Raw genomic sequence first — 19983 nt, 5'->3', positions numbered from 1 at the left:
CGGTGCCACCACAAAACCGACATGTTTCGAAAGAGAAACAGTCCTTACTTAGTGTGTGGCCCACCCTGGTGGAACAAATGTAAATAGCCTTGCTCATTAGGATTGCCCTATATTGCCAAATAGGAGTGCATAAGTGGAGGGAAATCTTGTGGAGCCCCATAGAAAAGATGTAGAAGGAAAGTTCTGCTTAATAGCAAAGTGGCAAGTGCATACTAAAAATTGTTAAAATACTAAAGTTTATTTGTAATATTAAAATATAAATTGAATTCTATCTAAAATGTAAACTTTGCGTAAATTGTCTGTGTAGGGATGTATTTAAAAATAAAATTGCAAAATGATTGATGCTCCAAATGATGTATAAATAACATTAACTAAGCACCTTTTATTTCTAGATGCTCATTAAAAATAGATAAAAATTATAAAAAATTGACTTAGTGTGGAAAAATGGAGGTAGATTCAGGTATTCCCATTACATATAGACCCCCAAACTATATGATGCACAGAACTGAATAAGAAGTATATACATCTCTGTACCAGTAAAATAGGCATAGTAATAAATTCAGACGCTGAACCCATGGGTTCCAGCACGTGGCCCTGCCACAGAAAGTGTCATCGTACAGCAGACACACATGACAGGTGAGTGTTGCCATACATAAATGAGCCCCTTATACCTTCTACTCATACACCCCCAAGAAGCTAATGCAAAACGCGCGTTGGGGTAGTTCTCCTCGCTCCTACCATTTTGTACAGATGAGTATTCTATCTTTGACTTTGTATTTTTGATTGGGTACATCAAAATATGGTTTTATATCTTAGTATATTTTTCAATAAAGATTTACTCCAATATATAATTCAGTTAGTCTCATTTGCTTCCTTTTGTTTTGGGTATTTTTTCTCTAATTAAACATGTAATATGCATTTATATTTAGATAAAATAAACAATTTAGCTTAGTTAATTATTATTTTTATTTATTTTATTAATTCAATAATACATTTTATTAAATCAATGCCTTCTAAATGACAATTTAGTGGCTAATCAGATTCAAGAAACACATTTTAAACATTTTAATGTAATACAGATGAAAGGAGTTCAAAATAAAAACTCTAATCTTACAGTATAGTTATAGTAATACCAATAGACAGATGTAGCAGAGCGGAGACTGATGTCTTCATTGCTTTTACATGAGACTGCAGACAAGAGCTAGTGAGTTATTATGATGCATAAGCCATGCAGCTGGATCTAAATGACAAGGTCGGCTCTGCTGTGATTAATCCCCCTGATCACACAATAGTATGTTACCTGTACATCTTCTAGCAAATAAATCCTACGTTCTAAAGCTTTGGTGTTAGCAATGGTAAGCAGATACTCCTATCTTCTTTCTCTTACATAGATATGTTTCATTTACTAAAGATGACCTATAACCAGGTCAAAATTGGCCAAGTATAGTCGCCATATAGCCCCAGAGATATGTTTTTTTTCTTTAGTGCTAATGTGTAACGCCGCTGGGTTTATACCTTGTTTCTTCGGCGTTACTTTTGCATGTCTCTGCTTTAACCCTTGATCCTCTCCCCTTAACTTGCAGGGATACTGTGGTCTGTTACCTGTATGGATGCGGCTCAGTTCCCTGTGCTGCTGCATAGCTGTACATGTGCTGTGATGTCTTTGCTCTGCTGCATGACCACTCGCATGTGTGGCCCCTGGCTGCCACTGTGGAAGCTATCCGCGGCTTGCAAGGTCCTTTGCAGCTGGTGCACGACTTTCCATGTGTGTTCAGGCTAGCAGTCACTGCCAGGGGCCCTAAGCCACAGTTCTTGTGCTGTCTGTGCTGTAATCGTTTCTGTTTGTGCTTAGGGTGTGCGCGGCCACACCTACCCTGCTTTTATTAGGGTTTGAGTATGCACCTGTGTTGCTTCCTCAGCCTATTGCTGAGGGGCAGCTCCTGTGTAAACTCCCTCTTTCCTGTTGTGCGTTGCCAGAGCATTGCATTGTGTTTCTGTGTCTTGCCTTGTGAGTTAGGTATCCAGCTTCTGTTCTGTCTGCAGTATGTTCTGGGAGAGCTGATACCTGTCTTCCGCCTGTTCTGGGGGCAGAGTACCCAGATCTGCCTATCCTGGAGGCTGCATATCCAGATCTGTTTGTGTTTTGTTTTTCCGCCTAATCTGGGGGCAGAGTACCCAGACCCGCCTATCCTGGAGGCTGCAAATCCAGTACTTGACCCTGTCTGAACTGTGTCCTCTGTTATGTTCCTGAAGTCCTTTTGTGTCTGACACCCTGTACCCAGTGACTGAACTTCATGGGTTCATCTTTTAAAGATGGAGTCTGGTATTTATGCTGAGCCCTTACTATGCTGTGCTCAGCCTGTTATGCGGTGCTAACCCCATCTGGCCCAGGTCCAGTCCGCATCACGCTTCAGTTCATTCCTAGATCCAATGCCCGGATCCTGATGGCTGTAGCTAGGAACCTGATGACCACCGCTACCTGATCCTGTGCCATCTGAGTCTCAGCCGATGACCTGGGCTGCCTCACCAGTGTCCCAAATGTCTATCCATTATTCCTGATGTCCTGATGCCCTGCCTGTGTCCTGATGTCCTTCCTGTGTCCTGATGTCCTCATGCCCTGGGCTGCCACGCCAGTGTCCCAACCAGATGACCTTGGACTGCATCAACCCGTGATGACCCCTGCCATCGTCTGACGTCTGTCCAAGGTCGGTGTCTGATGTTCTCCTGCTGAGCCTGTGCTGCGCCTGAGGACTGAAAGAGAGGCCGTCCTAGTAAGCCCGTGCCAGATGACCCTGGACTGCATCAACACGTGATGACACTTGCCATCGTCAGAAGTCCGTCCGAGGTCAGTGTCTGATGTTCTCCTGCTGAGCCTGTACTGCACCTGAGGCCTGAGAGAGAGGCCGTCCTAGCATGCCCGTGCCAGATAACCCTGGACTTCATCAATCCATGATGTCCTCCTGTCTTCGTCTGTTATCCTGAGACGTGTACCCTACTCTGATGTGTTGAATCGGGATCCTGACATCATTATGTTTTGTTATGTACTGTGTTTTCATTTAAGTAAACTTTGTTTCTTCATATCTGAAGTTGTGTGGTGTTATCTAGTTCTGCATATTGCCATCTTGTTCACATGCTCAGCTGCCACAGACCCTGCTCTCTGCCACTCCCTAGTTTGGGTAGGTCCAGGTTACTCTATGTGGTCCAGTGGGTCCACATCGCGTTCCCATTTGGGACGCTCGCCCATGTCATCATGGTTCGGCGACATGGGGGCATCGGCTTGGCCGAGTTTACGGTCGCAGCCGTAACATAATGTTTACGGTCTTTACAATGGGGAGTGGCTCAAAAGGTAATTAGGCACAGCACCCTAAAAACACCCTCCCAGAAAGTTCTGTGAATCACATCCCCTTGGTAAAGTTCATACAAATTTAGCATTAAATTTAAACACATATACTGTATCTCTGGAACTGTATGGCAGATCATACTAAACAATCAAAAATCAGGACAATCAGGGAGACAGCGAAAACAAAATAAGAAAACTGGCCAGTTTTGCCCTGATGATGAGTCTTCCTTAAAGCTCTACAAGCAGGTGAGAAAGCTTTTTAAAAGTGCTGTCATTTACTGAAAGCCACTGCTGCCAGTTACTGTAATATGCTGTCCTGGCTGTCGCTTAAAATTGTGCTTTGACATATACTTGGTATAGCGATACATAAGTTCATTAGTATTCATTGTAGAATAGTATCGCCACTGTATACTATTAAACTGCGTGAATTTATGGTTGTACCACATGGATTTTTGAAAGCTGAATGTAGCTGAAATGTCACAGGTTCTAATGAATCATCCTTGAATGCTATAACTGGTGTCAATAATACATAGAATATAAGCAATATCTATTCCAGTACATTAAAGAACCTGACTAAGTATAAAGCCATTGTTTATTGCAGTCAAGAGTGTCTCAGCTTCACAGATACCAGACAGTCATAGGCAGTGCATCTAATATATGGATTCATAGGCACATGTGCCACAGCCTGATGTTACAGTGAGGCACTATATTTTTTCAAAGAATGTTCTTTTTTTTTATGGAAGAATATTTCCGTAATATGGCATATAATGGAATGTGCTACATTTTTTTAATTTTTCACTCATTTTCATTCAATGAGACAAAAGAAAAAACTAGATTAAACCAGAGTCACATGGGGTAAAGTATGGTCATATAGATTTGTATGGTCACCCTGTGGAATCAGAGGAGCAAAAAATAATGGTCATTTTCCTGCTAATAGATGTCCAATAAAGGGAACCAATTATACGTGCAGTTCTATTTGTGGGCAGTACAATGTACAGCAGGATGAGTAAAACAGATCGATGTATAGTTTTGTATGAAAAGTTTCTGTATAATTTGCATGTTATTTATTTAAATGGCATATTGACAGGTATCACAGTCATGCGGGTGAAGCTGTCAGTGACTGAATAGGACCATTAATGTGACACTTAGGGTTTGCTCACACGAGTGTCTAACTTGGACGAGTGCTATCCAATGTTTTTTAGCACTCACATCAATATTATATATTGAAGCAGGGAAGATCTGCATTTTTTCCCATAGGCCAAATTTGTCTATGGAAAAAATTGCAGCAAAATTGGATGACATGCAGCCATTCAAGTCTATCGGTGCGTGTAGAACATCAGACTCAGACAATGGAGGAGATGGAGACAATGGAGAAGATGGAGAAAACTTGTTATTCATCTTATCTTCACAGGGTGCTACTGTGCCACACAATGCTGACACTCGGTTAAAACTCTTCTAAGAGTTTGAGCCGAGTGTCATTTCCATAATCGATCCAATTCTCTCACATGAGCTAGCCCTTAGGATAACCAATGCAGTGATTTAATGAATGGAATATAAATTATATGTACTCTCTATATGGATATTTCAAAATTATTAAATTGCCATTGCAAATTAGGTTTATTAGCAAGACTTACAAACTTTCTGCTGATTACAATCACCTAGTAAAACAAGAACACTAAATATCTGATCACAACTAATATAACTAGTGGTTTATCCAAGTTCAACACAAAATGTCACTTTTAAAGGGAATTTGTCACCAGGTTTTTGATACCTCTTCTGACAGTAGCATGATGTAGGCAAAGGAACCCTGATCCAAGGATGTATCACTTAGTCTACTGGATGCAGCAGTTGTGACACAATCAGTATTTTTAGATGTAGCATGTAGCAGAGCAGAGAAATCTGCCCCTACCCCCACTACAGTTCTCTGTGTACATTGTCCATAGCCAGTGAGCTGCTTATTTCAGGAGGGGGCGGAGTCGGACAAGTTCTCACACACTGCTGTAGCTGCTGTAGACCAGGCTATGATAATTGCCAGGTGATTAAACATTCATTATAAGTAGTGTTGAGCGATACCTTCCGATACTCAAAGGTATCGGTATCGGATGGTATCGGCTGATATCCGAAAAATATCGGATATCGCCGATACCCGATACCAATGCAAGTCAATGGGACACAAGTATCGGAAGGTATCCTGGATGGTTCCCAGGGTCTGAAGGAGAGGAAACTCTCCTTCAGGCCCTGGGATCCATATTCATGTGTAAAATAAAGAATAAAAATAAAAAATAGGGATATACTCACTCTCTGGCGCGCCCTGGTAGTAACCGCTGTAACCGGCAGCCTCCGTTCCTAAGAATGAGGAGTTTAGGACCTGCGATGACATCGCGGCTTGTGATTGGTCACGTGACCGCTCATGTGACCGCTCATGCAACCAATCACAAGCCGCGACGTCATCGCAGGTCCTAAACTCCTCATTCTTAGGAACGGAGGCTGCCGGTTACATCAGTAAGGTCCAGGGGCCGCCGGAGGGGTGAGTATATCCATATTTTTTATTTTAATTCTTTATTTTTTACATGAATATGGATCCCAGGGCCTGAAGGAGAGTCTCCTCTCCTCCAGACCCTGGGAACCATACACTGGGAACTTCCGATTCCGATTTCTGATATCACAAAAATATCGGAACTCGGTATCGGAATTCCGATACCGCAAGTATCGGCCGATACCCGTTACTTGTGGTATCGGAATGCTCAACACTAGTTATAAGTAAACAACAGCACACAGCTTGATAAGTGACACACCCTGACACCCTACCTCATGTTGTCTTCAGATAACATTGCAAAAACCTGCTGACAGATTCCCTTTAATGATTATTGCAGCTCCAAAATTATTTAACACCTTCATGACAAGCATCTTTAGTACTTGGTAAAGCCTATTAGCTTTATGGCCAGCTGCAAGCATAATGCATAGCAAATATTATCTCCTGTCATCATTCTCAAATAATATTAGTTTATTCCCCTTAGGCAATAGCCGCCGGTTCACTAATATTCTTGAGTTTTACTACTGCAATTGCCTACTTAAAGCTAAACTAAATATTGTTTATAGGGTTCAATCATGCGACAGCCAGTTAGTCACTTCGGATGACAAGTCTTGGTGGACTTTGAACTATGCTTTGTATCATTGTCTTGTTGGAAGGTTCAATGATGCCCAAGCTTCAGCTTCCTCAGAGGGCATGATGTTTTCTCCCAGTTTTTCTTGAAACTTGATTGTAAAAGTCTTGCCATCCATATATTGCAGGTTACAAAGGCCTGATGAAGTAATGCCGCCTGTTATGATCCGGTGGTAGGATCACCAAACTGACCTGATAGGTAAACCTGAATAGTAGGACAAGCTCCGGGAATGTGGGAACTATACCGACCGCAATCCTGATCCTATCCACACACACTAAAGGCAGCCGTGGAGCGTTACCTAAAATCCTAGATGCCTCTTCACAGCCTGAGAAACTAGCTACCCCTAGAGAGAAAGCAAAGCCTCACTTGCCTCAGAGTAATAACCCCAAAGTTTAGACAGCCCCCCACAAATAATAACGGTGAGTTAAGGGGAAAATACAAACGTAGGAATGAAAAACAGGTTTAAGCAAATGAGGCCCGCTAACACTAAATAGACAGAAGATAGCAGGGATCTGTGCGGTCGGTACAAAAACTATCAAAAACTATCCACGCAGAAAGTACAAGAACCCCCACACCGACTCACGATGTGAGGGGCGCACTTCTGCTCCCCAGAGCTACCAGCAAGCGAAAAATCACATATAAGCAAGCTGGACTGAACACATCATATACTGAGAAACATATTCAAGGAAACAATGAGCAAAAAGAACTAGCAAGACTTAGCTTCTCAGAAATAGACAGGTCACCAGGAAAATCCAGGAGAGGTCAGAACCAGTACTGAATACAACGACAGCAGGCAACAAGTAAAGGTCCAGGTGGAGTTAAATAGGAACCAGCATAGCAGGAAATGAGGCAACTGAGCCCAGCTCCAGACCCGCAATATCGCTAAAGGCCACCAGAGGGAACCCAGACGGAATTCACAACAGCCGCCCCAGAGCAACTGCCAAGCTTGACTGCAAGCGGTATATCCTTTAGCACATCCTATCTTCTTCCTCCAGTTATACCATCGATCTATAAGTCCAAAATATTTGCTGCACAGAACAGAATTCCAAAATATCTGCAGCTTACTTACATTGATCTGAGTATACTAGAGCTGACTTTTCTTCTGCTTTTAAGTCAATAGAGTCATATGTCTTGGAGTAGAGCTATGGAGATCTTCAGCCTAAGTGTGCACTTTACTGTGCAAACTGAAACCTACAGTGCAGCCATCAAATTTTGCTGCAGGTCTTTGCTGTCATGTGAGGATTTTTGAACAATTACCTCTTCTGAAATATGGCGATAGCTCACTGTTTCGGGATGTCTAGATATTTTAGCCAGTGTACCTTTCATTTTGAACAGTTATCTTCTGTTGATTTTTTGGACCACTCTCTTGACTTTGCCATATTTCTAACATGTAATGAAAAGTTACAGTCAATAAACCTGTAGCCAGTCCAGATATTGGAAATGCTTTATGTCAAGAATATCTAATGAAGCAATGAAGATTATAACTTCAGGTATGTTTGATACAACTTTGTTAATGTATGCTCTAATGAGTGATTCTATCCAGGAAGATAAATCATTCTGAGAATGCAGCAGTCAATAAAAATTGCATTTTGTGTAGGATTTGGAAAAAACACTTATTTTAGTTGTGTTAAGGTTTTCAAATTGCTCGTTTCATTGGTTGATTGCAAAAAGTTAGTAAATTTTGCTAATAAAACCTAACTTGCAATGGAGGTTAAATCATTTTGATTACAACTTTGTAAATCAGTTCAGCTTCTCTTGCTATGTGACCTGCTGTCTGTGGATAAGATGCCGTATATCACAACCCTATGTCTCATAATAAGGTATATACGTCACTGCACCAACTGAACCTAGGGGATTCCAACATTTTACACTGCAATTAATGAATCTATGTTGAGCTTTCTGTAGAAATGCTGCATATTAGGCTGCTGTAGTTGGAGTGTTATGTTGGAAATTCAAACATTTTATTTTTTGTTCTGAAATTATATTGCTGAAGAAAGCAAGTCCATAATATTAAGTAAACCAATATGGATTTGAACTATTGTTTATAATTTTTGTTCCAATTAAGAGAAATATGTTGGATTTTCTTCATTCTTCCTCTTTGGTCGACTGGTCTGAATTTTGCCACATTTTCATCTGTTTTCTTGTGGAAGCTTGGCAGGCGAGTTGTGGTACAATAGGTGGGTCTCTTAAAGTACCTGAGCTGTGGTTTCAGCACTAGAAAACAATGAAATGTCAGTGAACTTGGGCGCATAATACAGCCGTCCCTCAAATCCCCATTGGTATATCATTTTTAAGTCTCACTTGACACCAAAGTCTATTTGTAATCCAGAAATAGCTCATTACACCTTACTGATGAAATGTTCTGCATGTCCAATGATCATAAAGAAACGTCAGCCTGGCACTGGTCACATGGATGCACATCAATATATTACACTGACTGTTCTCTAGGAAGTTGATAATATTGCAAATTGATACTCATAATTATGTCATATTCAGACTTTAGGACATGCCCTTTAATTTAAGGTCTTACATGTTATATATCCAACAAATTAACTGTTGTATTACAATTTAAATGCGATATCTTACAAATACAAAGTTTCAAAATTTCAACCCAGTCAAACTCAACTAACTCAGCTGGATTTTAGCAACCAGTGCATTATAGATACTCTTTAAATGGTATCTGTCAGAAGGTTTTTGTTATATAATCTGAAAAAAGCATTATGTAGAAATTGAGACCATGGTTCCAGGGATATATCACTTATTGGGCTTTGTGTTGTTTGAATAATATCTGTTTTATCAGCAGAAATTTATCACTAAAGGACTAGTTGTCTGGTGTCACCTAGTCAATCTGCTCTGTATAACCCCGCCCCATTACTGATCAGCAGCTTTCTGTCAATATACAGTGTATATAGAAATCTGCCAATCAGTTGTGTGAGCAGGATTATACAGGCTTCAGCATTCAGGGATTTTATCACAACTGCCGCATCCAGTAAGCTAGGTGATACATTGATGGAATCAGGGTCACTGAGCCTACATCATGCTGATCTCAGGGTAGCAAAAACCTGGTGACAGATTCCCTTTAAAGGATCAATACTGATTTTTAGGATTGCAATCCAATATTTGGCACTAAAGTTCAAGTCCTCTTCCTCTCTGAAGAGAATATTTGCACAATAATTGGGTGACAAGTGTATAAATACAGTATTATCAATCTCATAAGTCTTGTTTAATCTTGTTTAATACTTAAAGAGGTTGTCCACTACTTTTACATTGATGACTAGTGTTGAGCATTCCGATACCGAGATCCGATACTTTTGTGATATCGGGAATCGGTATCGGGATTAATATCAATGTGTAAAATAAAGAATTAAAATAAAAAATATTGCTATACTCACCTCTCCGACGCAGCCTGCACCTTACCGAGGGAACCGGCAGCCTTCTTTGCTTAAAATGCGCGCGTTTACTGCCTTTCGTGACGTCACGGCTTCTGATTGGTCGCGTGCCGCCCATGTGACGGCGACGCGACCAATCACAACAAGCCGTGACGTAATTTCAGGTCCTGAATGCCTAATTCTAGGCATTCAGGATTTGAAAATTACGTCATGGCTTGTGATTGGTTGCGTGCCGCCCATGTGACCGCGACGCGACCAATCACAAGCCGTGACGTAATTTTCAAATCCTGAATGCCTAGAATTAGGCATTCAGGACCTGAAATTACGTCACGGCTTGTTGTGATTGGTCGCGTCGCGGTCACATGGGCGACACGCGACCAATCACAAGCCGTGATGTAATTTTCAAATCCTGAATGCCTAGAATTAGACACGGAAGGCAGTAAACGCGCGCATTTTAAGCAAAGAAGGCTGCCGGTTCCCTCGGTAAGGTGCAGGCTGCGTCGGAGAGGTGAGTATAGCAATATTTTTTATTTTAATTCTTTATTTTACACAGTAATATGGATCCCAGGGCCTGAAGGAGAGTTTCCTCTCCTTCAGACCCTGGGAACCATCAGGGATACCGTCCGATACTTGAGTCCCATTGACTTGTATTGGTATCGGGTATCGGTATCGGATTAGATCCGATACTTTGCCGGTATCGGCCGATACTTTCCGATACCGATACTTTCAAGTATTGGACGGTATCGCTCAACACTATTGATGACCTATCCTTAGGATAGCTCATCAATATGTATAGGGATTTGCAGGCGGCTGGTTTGGGCCCTGCATTCCTGCTGGTACCTACCTAATGAAACCGGGTACATGTTATCTTTTTATTATAGCTGACAATGTCTTGATGTGAACTGATGTACATGTGTTTATATGTTAGGGACAGTCAGTGGCAGGTCAGCATTGGTAAAGGTTATGGCAGTATAGTTACGGGTTAGTGGCATCAGGATTCTCCTGCTGCACAAGAGGAATGCAAAGTCATGTCTTCTCCTGCAGTCTCCCATTCGGTCTCAGCCGCAGTGGATATTGCTCAGCAGAGACGTCGGTCTTAGCATCTTGCTCAGACTCAAGCTGTGCATTTGGTTGCTGCTGCCTCTTCAGGTTCAGCTATAGCAACCAGCATTAGACAGTGGTGAGCAGATGTTCCTGGGACTAAGTCCAGGATTTGCCCTTCTGAGCATGCCAGTGAGACGACCAATCATTGGTGGTCGGCAGTCAGGTGCTCAGGTCCTCAAGCGAGTCCGGATTGGTCCACTCGCAAGCAGGGGCTGGCTGGCAAATTTAAGCCTGGGGGGGCAAGCACACAGCAGTGGCCCATAAGTAGCGGCCCATCCTTAAAGGGGTGGTCAGATTTTATGCTACATGTCTACAGTCACTATGTGTGAATCTTCATATCGTGTGCACTGTGCGCTGTGAAGATTCTCTGGTGCCAGCACCAGGAACAGGTGGTCTTGTGACCGCAACTATGCGATCTATATATTCCGAGCCACATTCCGACTAGACTACTTCTGGCTTTGTTCAATACAGTTGCATTAGGCCATGCAAGTCTAGTCGGCATGTGACCACATGTATGCAAATCACAAACTTGCAGTCACAAACCCGCCGAATAACCACAGCACTGCAAGCAATGTGAGGATTCACAAGTCTACATTTACATAGAATGACACACACACATGCACAGCCCCACTGTATAATGACACACATACGCACAGCCCCACTGTTTAATGACACACACACACCACAGTCCTTGTGTCTGCGCTAGCAGTAAAACACTTTGCCCAATACTCCCTTCCTTCCTCTCCCCTTGTCAGGCCATGTAATCTTCAACTCGTATGTGGATCAATGCTCATCATTCCCGCTGTCCGCCGCCCATACAGTATCTCCATAAACCTTGTAGATTGTGAGCCTTCGCGGGCAGGGTCCTCTCTCCTACTGTACCAGTTATGACTTGTATTGTTCAAGATTATTGTACTTGTTTTTATTATGTATACCCCTCCTCACTTGTAAAGCGCCATGGAATAAATGGCGCTATAACAGTAAATAATAATAATAATAATAATAATAATAACTCCACCATAGAGTACCTCCGTAACACCACCATACAGTGCCTTCATAACAGCACCATACAGTACCTTCAAAACACCAAACAGTCCCTCCATAACAGTACCATATACTACCTCCATAACAGCACCATACACTACCTCCATAACACCACAATACAATCCCTCCATTACAGCACCATACATTACCTCCATAACACCACCATAGAGTACCTCCATAACACCTTGTCCACCACATAGTTTCTCAACAGAACAGGACACTGCCTCACTAACCAATGAACAATGGTTTACTAATACCATCATAATGTGCCTCAGCAAAACCTACTGTGTCTGAACAGTACCACACACACATATCCATGTACACGCAAGGTCATAAAGTGTGTGTGTGTGTGTGTGTGTGTATACACAAACACACACAGAGAGGCAGGGAGACTGATGGTCTTATCAGTGGTGTTCTGCTGCCCGGGTCACAGTTCTCAGTCCAGTGCAGGATTCTGCTCTATGGTCGGTCGATCGCTCGCTATGTCCAAGGCCGGACTGAGACAAAAAAGCAACCTTGCCACACAAATCCCACCAGCACACATACTATAACACGTCCCACCCCTGATCAGTGGATTTTTATTTACCGTATATAAAATATTCATTATGTAAACTAGGGGGCAGGTCAGTGAGGGAACAGTGACCTATCAGCAGTCTGCATTATGAATACCTAATCAGAGCACCACAAGAAGACCCCCCACAGGCCGCCCCGGAGTACGAGCATGTCATTAACACAAAATTGAAAATAAAGATCAGACAACAACCACAAGATGGATTTAATCACCAGATATCATTGTAATCAGTATAACGTCGCCGAGCTGACACTGTAGGTTACAGTGCACAATCCTGCTGACAGGGGCACTTTAATTATGCCGTTTATGTCACAAGGGATACGCCGGGGCCGACAACTATACACCACGCTGGTTCCGGAGGGGCCGACCACTATTCACCACGCGGGATACGCCAGGCCATTCACTATTTGCTACGCTGGATATGCCGGGGCCGATGACTATCTGCCATACAGGGTACTCTGGGACTGATATATATATATATATATATATATATATATATATATATATATATATATATACACATTACAAATTTGATATTCGAAAGTGAAATTATGGGCTGTCCACACGCTCAGAAACATGCACGCTCAAAGACAGAAAAAACACACGCACACATGCACACTCACACACTTGAGAAAACACACATACACACATGAGAGAACCACATATACACCCAGGAAAACACACACAGAAAAACACACACACAGTGGCAAAACTACAAAATTATGGGCCCCAATGCGAACTTTCAAATGGGCCCACATTTTCCCTATTCATTTCACACACTATAGCTTTATTGCAAAGTTGTATAGTGTGACCTCAGTGACTTCCCCAGAAGAGGGCACATAAGCGAAAACGCGCATTGGGGCAGTGGCACCGCAGATCTAAGGTAATTATGTTGGATTATATGGCTTAGTTTCCCTTCCTGACCCTCACAAATTTGGTCACTGGAAGTTATTTATCAGTATACTTATACATCTTGTCTGACCAATATAAATGTGGCTATATATGTTAGTTATGTTTGTGGTAGGGTGCTGGCACTATAGATTATATGAATTTGTCTTTGACCTGTGGTTCCATTCTGTAGAATTTTCCATCTTGGTATCCCGCATGTTGTTATGATTTATGAGATTTTGTATTTATGTCTTTAATAAATTGATTATTTTATGGTTTGGATCCCTTAGTGAATTTTTTCTTATGGGTTCATTTTATTGCAAAGTTGTATTGTGTGACCTCAGTGGCGTAACTATGCTGTACCCCATCCTGGTTTATATTTGTCCCCCGTACTACCATTATGTAATGTATAAAAGAAAATAAACCATTATACTCATCAGGGGCTTACATAGAAGTCATGGGGATCCATATAAGAAGTATAATGCACACCCCCATAGTCCTACTTATCATATACTGCACAGCTCATAGTCATCCATATAGTATAATATACTCCCCATAGTCCTCCATATGTTAAAATACACTCATCATAGTGCTCTATATAGTATTATACAATCCTCATAGTGCTCCATATAGTATAATACACTGCTCAGTCCTCCATATAGTATAATACACTCCTCAGTCCTCCATATAGTATAATACACTCCTCAGTCCTCCATATTTTATTATTATACTGACACAAGGGGACGCACAGGGACTAGTGGGCAAGGGAGACTGACACAAGGGGACACACAGGGACGAGTGGGCAAGGGAGGCTGACACAAGGGACACATGGAGACAAGGGACACAAAGACAAGGGGACAAGGGCGACAGGCACAAGGGGACTCATGGGGAGTAGGAGGAAGGGCACAAGGGGACACACAGGGACTAGGGAGCAAGGGAGACAGGCACAAGAGGACACAAGGGGACTCCGAGGGCAGAGTAGATAGGGACACATGGGGAGACGGGGCTGCAAGGGGACAGGGGAAGACGGGGGAGGCATAGGAGCAGGGAAAAAGGGGGCACAGGGATTACGAGGAGGATTACGAGGACAGGGTAGATGGGGAACACATGGTGAGAAAGGGGACAGGGGAGACTTGAGAGCAGGGCAGATGGGTCACACAGGGACAAGGGGCAGTGTCATGATCTCAATGGCAAGAGATCATAGCATCAGCATATAAAGGAACTAGCTCTTGGAAGATGGGAACTGAGCTGACCATGAACTAAACCTAACACACAACTAGCAGTGGCCGGGTAGCATGCCTACGTTGATTCTAGATGCCCAGCACCAGCCGGAGGACTAAATAATGCTAGCAGAGGAAAATAGTAGTCCTAGCTCACCTCTAGAGAAATACCCCGAAAGGAGACAGAGGCCCCCCACATGTATTGGCGGTGAATTAAGATGAAATAACAAACGTAGTATGAAAATAGGTTTAGCAAATTTGAGGTCCACTTACTACATAGCAGAAGACAGAAAGGACACTTTCATGGTCAGCTGAAAACCCTATCAAAACACCATCCAGAAATTACTTTAAAACTCTGGCATTAACTCATAACACCAGAGTGGCAATTCCTGTTCACAAGAGCTTTCCAGACACAGTAACAAAACTACAGCTGTGAACTGGAACAAAAATGCAAAAACAAACATGGACAAGAGTCCAACTTATCTAGTAGTTGTCTAGGAGCAGGAACAAGCACAGAGAGGCTTCTGATAACATTGTTGACCGGCAAGCAACTAACAGAGCAGCAAGGTTATATAGCGACTCCCACATCTTGATGGGAACAGGTGAACAGAGAAGATGAAGACACCAGTTCAATTCCACCAGTAGCCACCGGGGGAGCCCAGAATCCAAATTCACAACAGTACCCCCCCCTCAAGGAGGGGGCACCGAACCCTCACCAGAACCACCAGGGCGATCAGGATGGGCCCTATGAAAGGCACGAACCAGATCAGAGGCATGAACATCAGATGCATTCACCCAAGAATTATCCTCCTGGCCGTATCCCTTCCACTTGACCAGATACTGGAGTCTCTGTCTGGAAACACGAGAGTCCAAGATTTTCTCCACAACGTACTCCAACTCACCCTCAACCAACACCGGAGCAGGAGGCTCAACGGAAGGCACAACCGGTACCTCATACCTGCGCAATAATGACCGATGAAAAACGTTATGAATAGAAAAGGATGCAGGGAGGTCCAAACGGAAGGAAACAGGGTTAAGAATCTCCAATATCTTATACGGTCCGATGAACCGAGGCTTAAACTTAGGAGAAGAGACCCTCATAGGGACAAAACGAGAAGACAACCACACCAAATCCCCAACACAAAGCCGAGGACCAACACGACGGTGGCGGTTGGCAAAAAGCTGAGTCTTCTCCTGGGACAACCTCAAATTGTCCACCACCTGCCCCCAGATCTGATGCAATCTCTCCACCACAGCATCCACTCCAGGACAATCCGAAGATTCCACCTGACCAGAGGAAAATCGAGGATGAAACCCCGAATTACAGAAAAACGGGGACACCAAAGTGGCAGAGCTGGCCCGATTATTGAGAGCGAACTCTGCCAATGGCAAAAAAGCAACCCAATCATCCTGGTCAGCAGACACAAAACACCTCAGATATGTCTCCAGGGTCTGATTAGTCCGCTCGGTCTGGCCATTCGTCTGAGGATGGAAAGCGGACGAAAAAGATAAATCTATGCCCATCCTAGCACAGAATGCCCGCCAAAATCTAGACACGAATTGGGTCCCTCTGTCAGAAATGATATTCTCAGGAATACCATGCAAACGAACAACATTTTGAAAAAACAGAGGAACCAACTCGGAAGAAGAAGGCAACTTGGGCAGAGGAACCAAATGGACCATCTTAGAGAAACGGTCACACACCACCCAGATGACAGACATCTTCTGAGAAACAGGCAGATCTGAAATAAAATCCATCGAGATGTGCGTCCAAGGCCTCTTAGGAATAGGCAAGGGCAATAACAATCCACTAGCCCGAGAACAACAAGGCTTGGCCCGAGCACAAACGTCACAAGACTGCACAAAGCCTCGCACATCTCGTGACAGGGAAGGCCACCAGAAGGACCTTGCCACCAAATCCCTGGTACCAAAAATGCCAGGATGACCTGCCAACGCAGAAGAATGAACCTCAGAGATGACTCTACTGGTCCAATCATCAGGAACAAATAGTTTATCAGGTGGGCAACGATCAGGTCTATCCGCCTGAAACTCCTGCAAGGCCCGCCGCAGGTCTGGAGAAACGGCTGACAATACCACTCCATCCTTAAGGATACCTGTGGGCTCAGAGTTACCAGGCGAGTCAGGCTCAAAACTCCTAGAAAGGGCATCCGCCTTAACATTCTTAGAACCCGGTAGGTATGACACCACAAAATTAAACCGAGAGAAAAATAATGACCAGCGCGCCTGTCTAGGATTCAGGCGCCTGGCGGTCTCAAGATAAATCAAATTTTTGTGGTCAGTCAATACCACCACCTGATGTCTGGCCCCCTCAAGCCAATGGCGCCACTCCTCAAAAGCCCACTTCATGGCCAAAAGCTCCCGATTCCCAACATCATAATTCCGCTCAGCGGGCGAAAATTTACGGGAAAAGAAGGCACAAGGCCTCATCACGGAGCAGTCAGAACTTTTCTGCGACAACACTGCCCCAGCTCCGATCTCAGAAGCGTCGACCTCAACCTGAAAAGGTAGAGCAACATCAGGCTGACGCAACACAGGGGCAGAGGAAAAACGGCGCTTGAGCTCCCGAAAGGCCTCCACAGCATCAGGGGACCAATCGGCAACATCAGCACCCTTCTTAGTCAAATCGGTCAATGGCTTAGCAATATCCGAAAAACCAGCAATAAATCGACGATAAAAGTTAGCAAAGCCCAAAAATTTCTGAAGACTCTTAAGAGAAGAGGGCTGCGTCCAATCACAAATAGCTTGTACCTTGACAGGATCCATTTCAATGGAAGAGGGGGAAAAAATATATCCCAAAAAGGAAATCCTCTGTACCCCAAAAACACACTTAGAACCCTTCACACACAAAGAATTAGACCGCAAAACCTGAAAAACCCTCTTGACTTGCTGGACATGAGAGTCCCAGTCATCCGAAAAAATCAGAATATCATCCAGATACACAATCATAAATTTATCCAAATAATCGCGAAAAATATCATGCATAAAGGACTGGAAAACTGACGGAGCATTTGAAAGACCAAAAGGCATCACTAAATACTCAAAATGGCCCTCGGGCGTATTAAATGCGGTTTTCCACTCATCCCCCTGCCTGATTCGCACCAAATTATACGCCCCACGAAGGTCAATCTTAGAGAACCACTTGGCCCCCTTTATGCGAGCAAACAAATCAGTCAGCAACGGCAATGGGTATTGATATTTAACAGTGATTTTATTCAAAAGCCGATAATCAATACATGGTCTCAAAGAGCCGTCTTTTTTTGACACAAAGAAAAAACCGGCTCCTAAGGGAGATGACGATGGACGAATATGTCCCTTTTCCAAGGACTCCTTTATATATTCTCGCATAGCAGCATGTTCAGGCACAGACAGATTAAATAAACGACCCTTTGGGTATTTACTACCCGGGATTAAATCTATGGCACAATCGCACTCTCGGTGCGGAGGTAACGAACCAAGCTTGGATTCTTCAAAGACGTCACAATAGTCAGACAGGAACTCAGGAATTTCAGAGGGAATAGATGATGAAATGGAAACCACAGGTACATCCCCATGAGCCCCCTTACATCCCCAGCTCAACACAGACATAGCTCTCCAGTCGAGGACTGGGTTGTGAGATTGCAGCCAAGGCAATCCTAGCACCAAATCATCATGTAGATTACACAGCACCAGAAAGCGAATAATCTCCTGGTGATCCGGATTAATACGCATAGTTACTTGTGTCCAGTATTGTGATTATTAGCCAATGGGGTGGAGTCAATCCCCTTCAGAGGAATAGGAGTCTCCAAAGGCTCTAAATCATACCCACAGCGCTTGGCAAAGGACCAATCCATAAGACTCAACGCGGCGCCAGAGTCGACATAGGCGTCCGTGGTAATAGATGACAAAGAGCAAATCAGGGTCACAGATAGAATAAACTTAGACGGTAAGGTGCAAATGGAAACAGATTTACCAAGCTTTTTAGTGCGCTTAGAGCATGCTGATATAACATGAGTAGAATCACCACAATAGAAACACAACCCATTTTTCCGTCTAAAATTCTGCCGCTCGCTTCGGGACAGAATTCTATCACACTGCATACTCTCTGGCGATTTCTCAGTGGACACCGCCAGACGGTGCACTGGTTTGCGCTCCCGCAAACGCCTATCGATCTGAATAGCCATTGTCATGGACTCATTCAGACCCGCAGGCACAGGGAACCCCACCATAACATCCTTAATGGCATCAGAGAGACCCTCTCTGAAAGTCGCCGCCAGGGCGCACTCATTCCACTGAGTAAGCACAGACCATTTACGGAATCTTTGGCAGTAAATTTCCGCTTCATCTTGCCCCTGAGATAGGGACATCAAAGTTTTTTCTGCCTGAAGCTCCAAATGAGGTTCGTCATAAAGCAACCCCAAGGCCAGAAAAAACGCATCCACATTGAGCAACGCAGGATCCCCTGGTGTCAATGAAAAAGCCCAGTCTTGAGGGTCGCCCCGGAGCAAGGAAATCACAATCCTGACCTGCTGTGCAGGGTCTCTGGCAGAGCGAGATTTCAGGGACAAAAATAATTTGCAATTATTTCGAAAATTCTGAAACCCAGATCTATTCCCCGAGAAAAATTCCGGCAAAGGAATTCTCGGCTCAGATACAGGTGCATGACAAACAAAATCTTGCAAATTTTGTACCTTCGTGGCGAGATTATTCAAACCTGCAGTTACACTCTGAAGATCCATTACAAACAGGTGGACACAGAACCATTCAAAGATTAGAAGGAGAGAAAAAAAAAAAAAATTTCAGCAGACTACTTATTTCTCTCCTTTCTCAGCCAAGGATTTTAACCCTTTAGTGGGCCGGTCAAACTGTCATGATCTCAATGGCAAGAGATCATAGCATCAGCATATAAAGGAACTAGCTCTTGGAAGATGGGAACTGAGCTGACCATGAACTAAACCTAACGCACAACTAGCAGTGGCCGGGTAGCATGCCTACGTTGATTCTAGATGCCCAGCACCAGCCGGAGGACTAAATAATGCTAGCAGAGGAAAATAGTAGTCCTAGCTCACCTCTAGAGAAATACCCCGAAAGGAGACAGAGGCCCCCCACATGTATTGGCGGTGAATTAAGATGAAATAACAAACGTAGTATGAAAATAGGTTTAGCAAATTTGAGGTCCACTTACTACATAGCAGAAGACAGAAAGGACACTTTCATGGTCAGCTGAAAACCCTATCAAAACACCATCCAGAAATTACTTTAAAAC

General features: G+C 43.5%; 1 protein-coding gene across 2 annotated transcripts in view; it reads right to left on the bottom strand.

Moving 5' to 3' along the window:
• Positions 1-8524: 8524 nt before the first annotated feature.
• The window catches only part of PDE1C (phosphodiesterase 1C), a 1454702-nt gene continuing 1443243 nt past the window's right edge, over positions 8525-19983 (bottom strand). For both annotated transcript variants that reach the window (XM_077269307.1, XM_077269308.1), the window contains one exon: positions 8525-8718. In XM_077269307.1, the coding sequence (XP_077125422.1) occupies positions 8540-8718 (179 nt within the window). In that variant the 3' untranslated portion in view covers positions 8525-8539. The remainder of the gene's footprint in view (positions 8719-19983) is intronic.

The sequence above is a fragment of the Ranitomeya variabilis genome, chromosome 6 (genome assembly GCF_051348905.1).
Source record: "Ranitomeya variabilis isolate aRanVar5 chromosome 6, aRanVar5.hap1, whole genome shotgun sequence".
Lineage (NCBI taxonomy): Eukaryota > Metazoa > Chordata > Amphibia > Anura > Dendrobatidae > Ranitomeya > Ranitomeya variabilis.
Note: the sequence above shows the minus strand (reverse complement) of the source record. Positions and strands in the feature narration are given on the sequence as shown.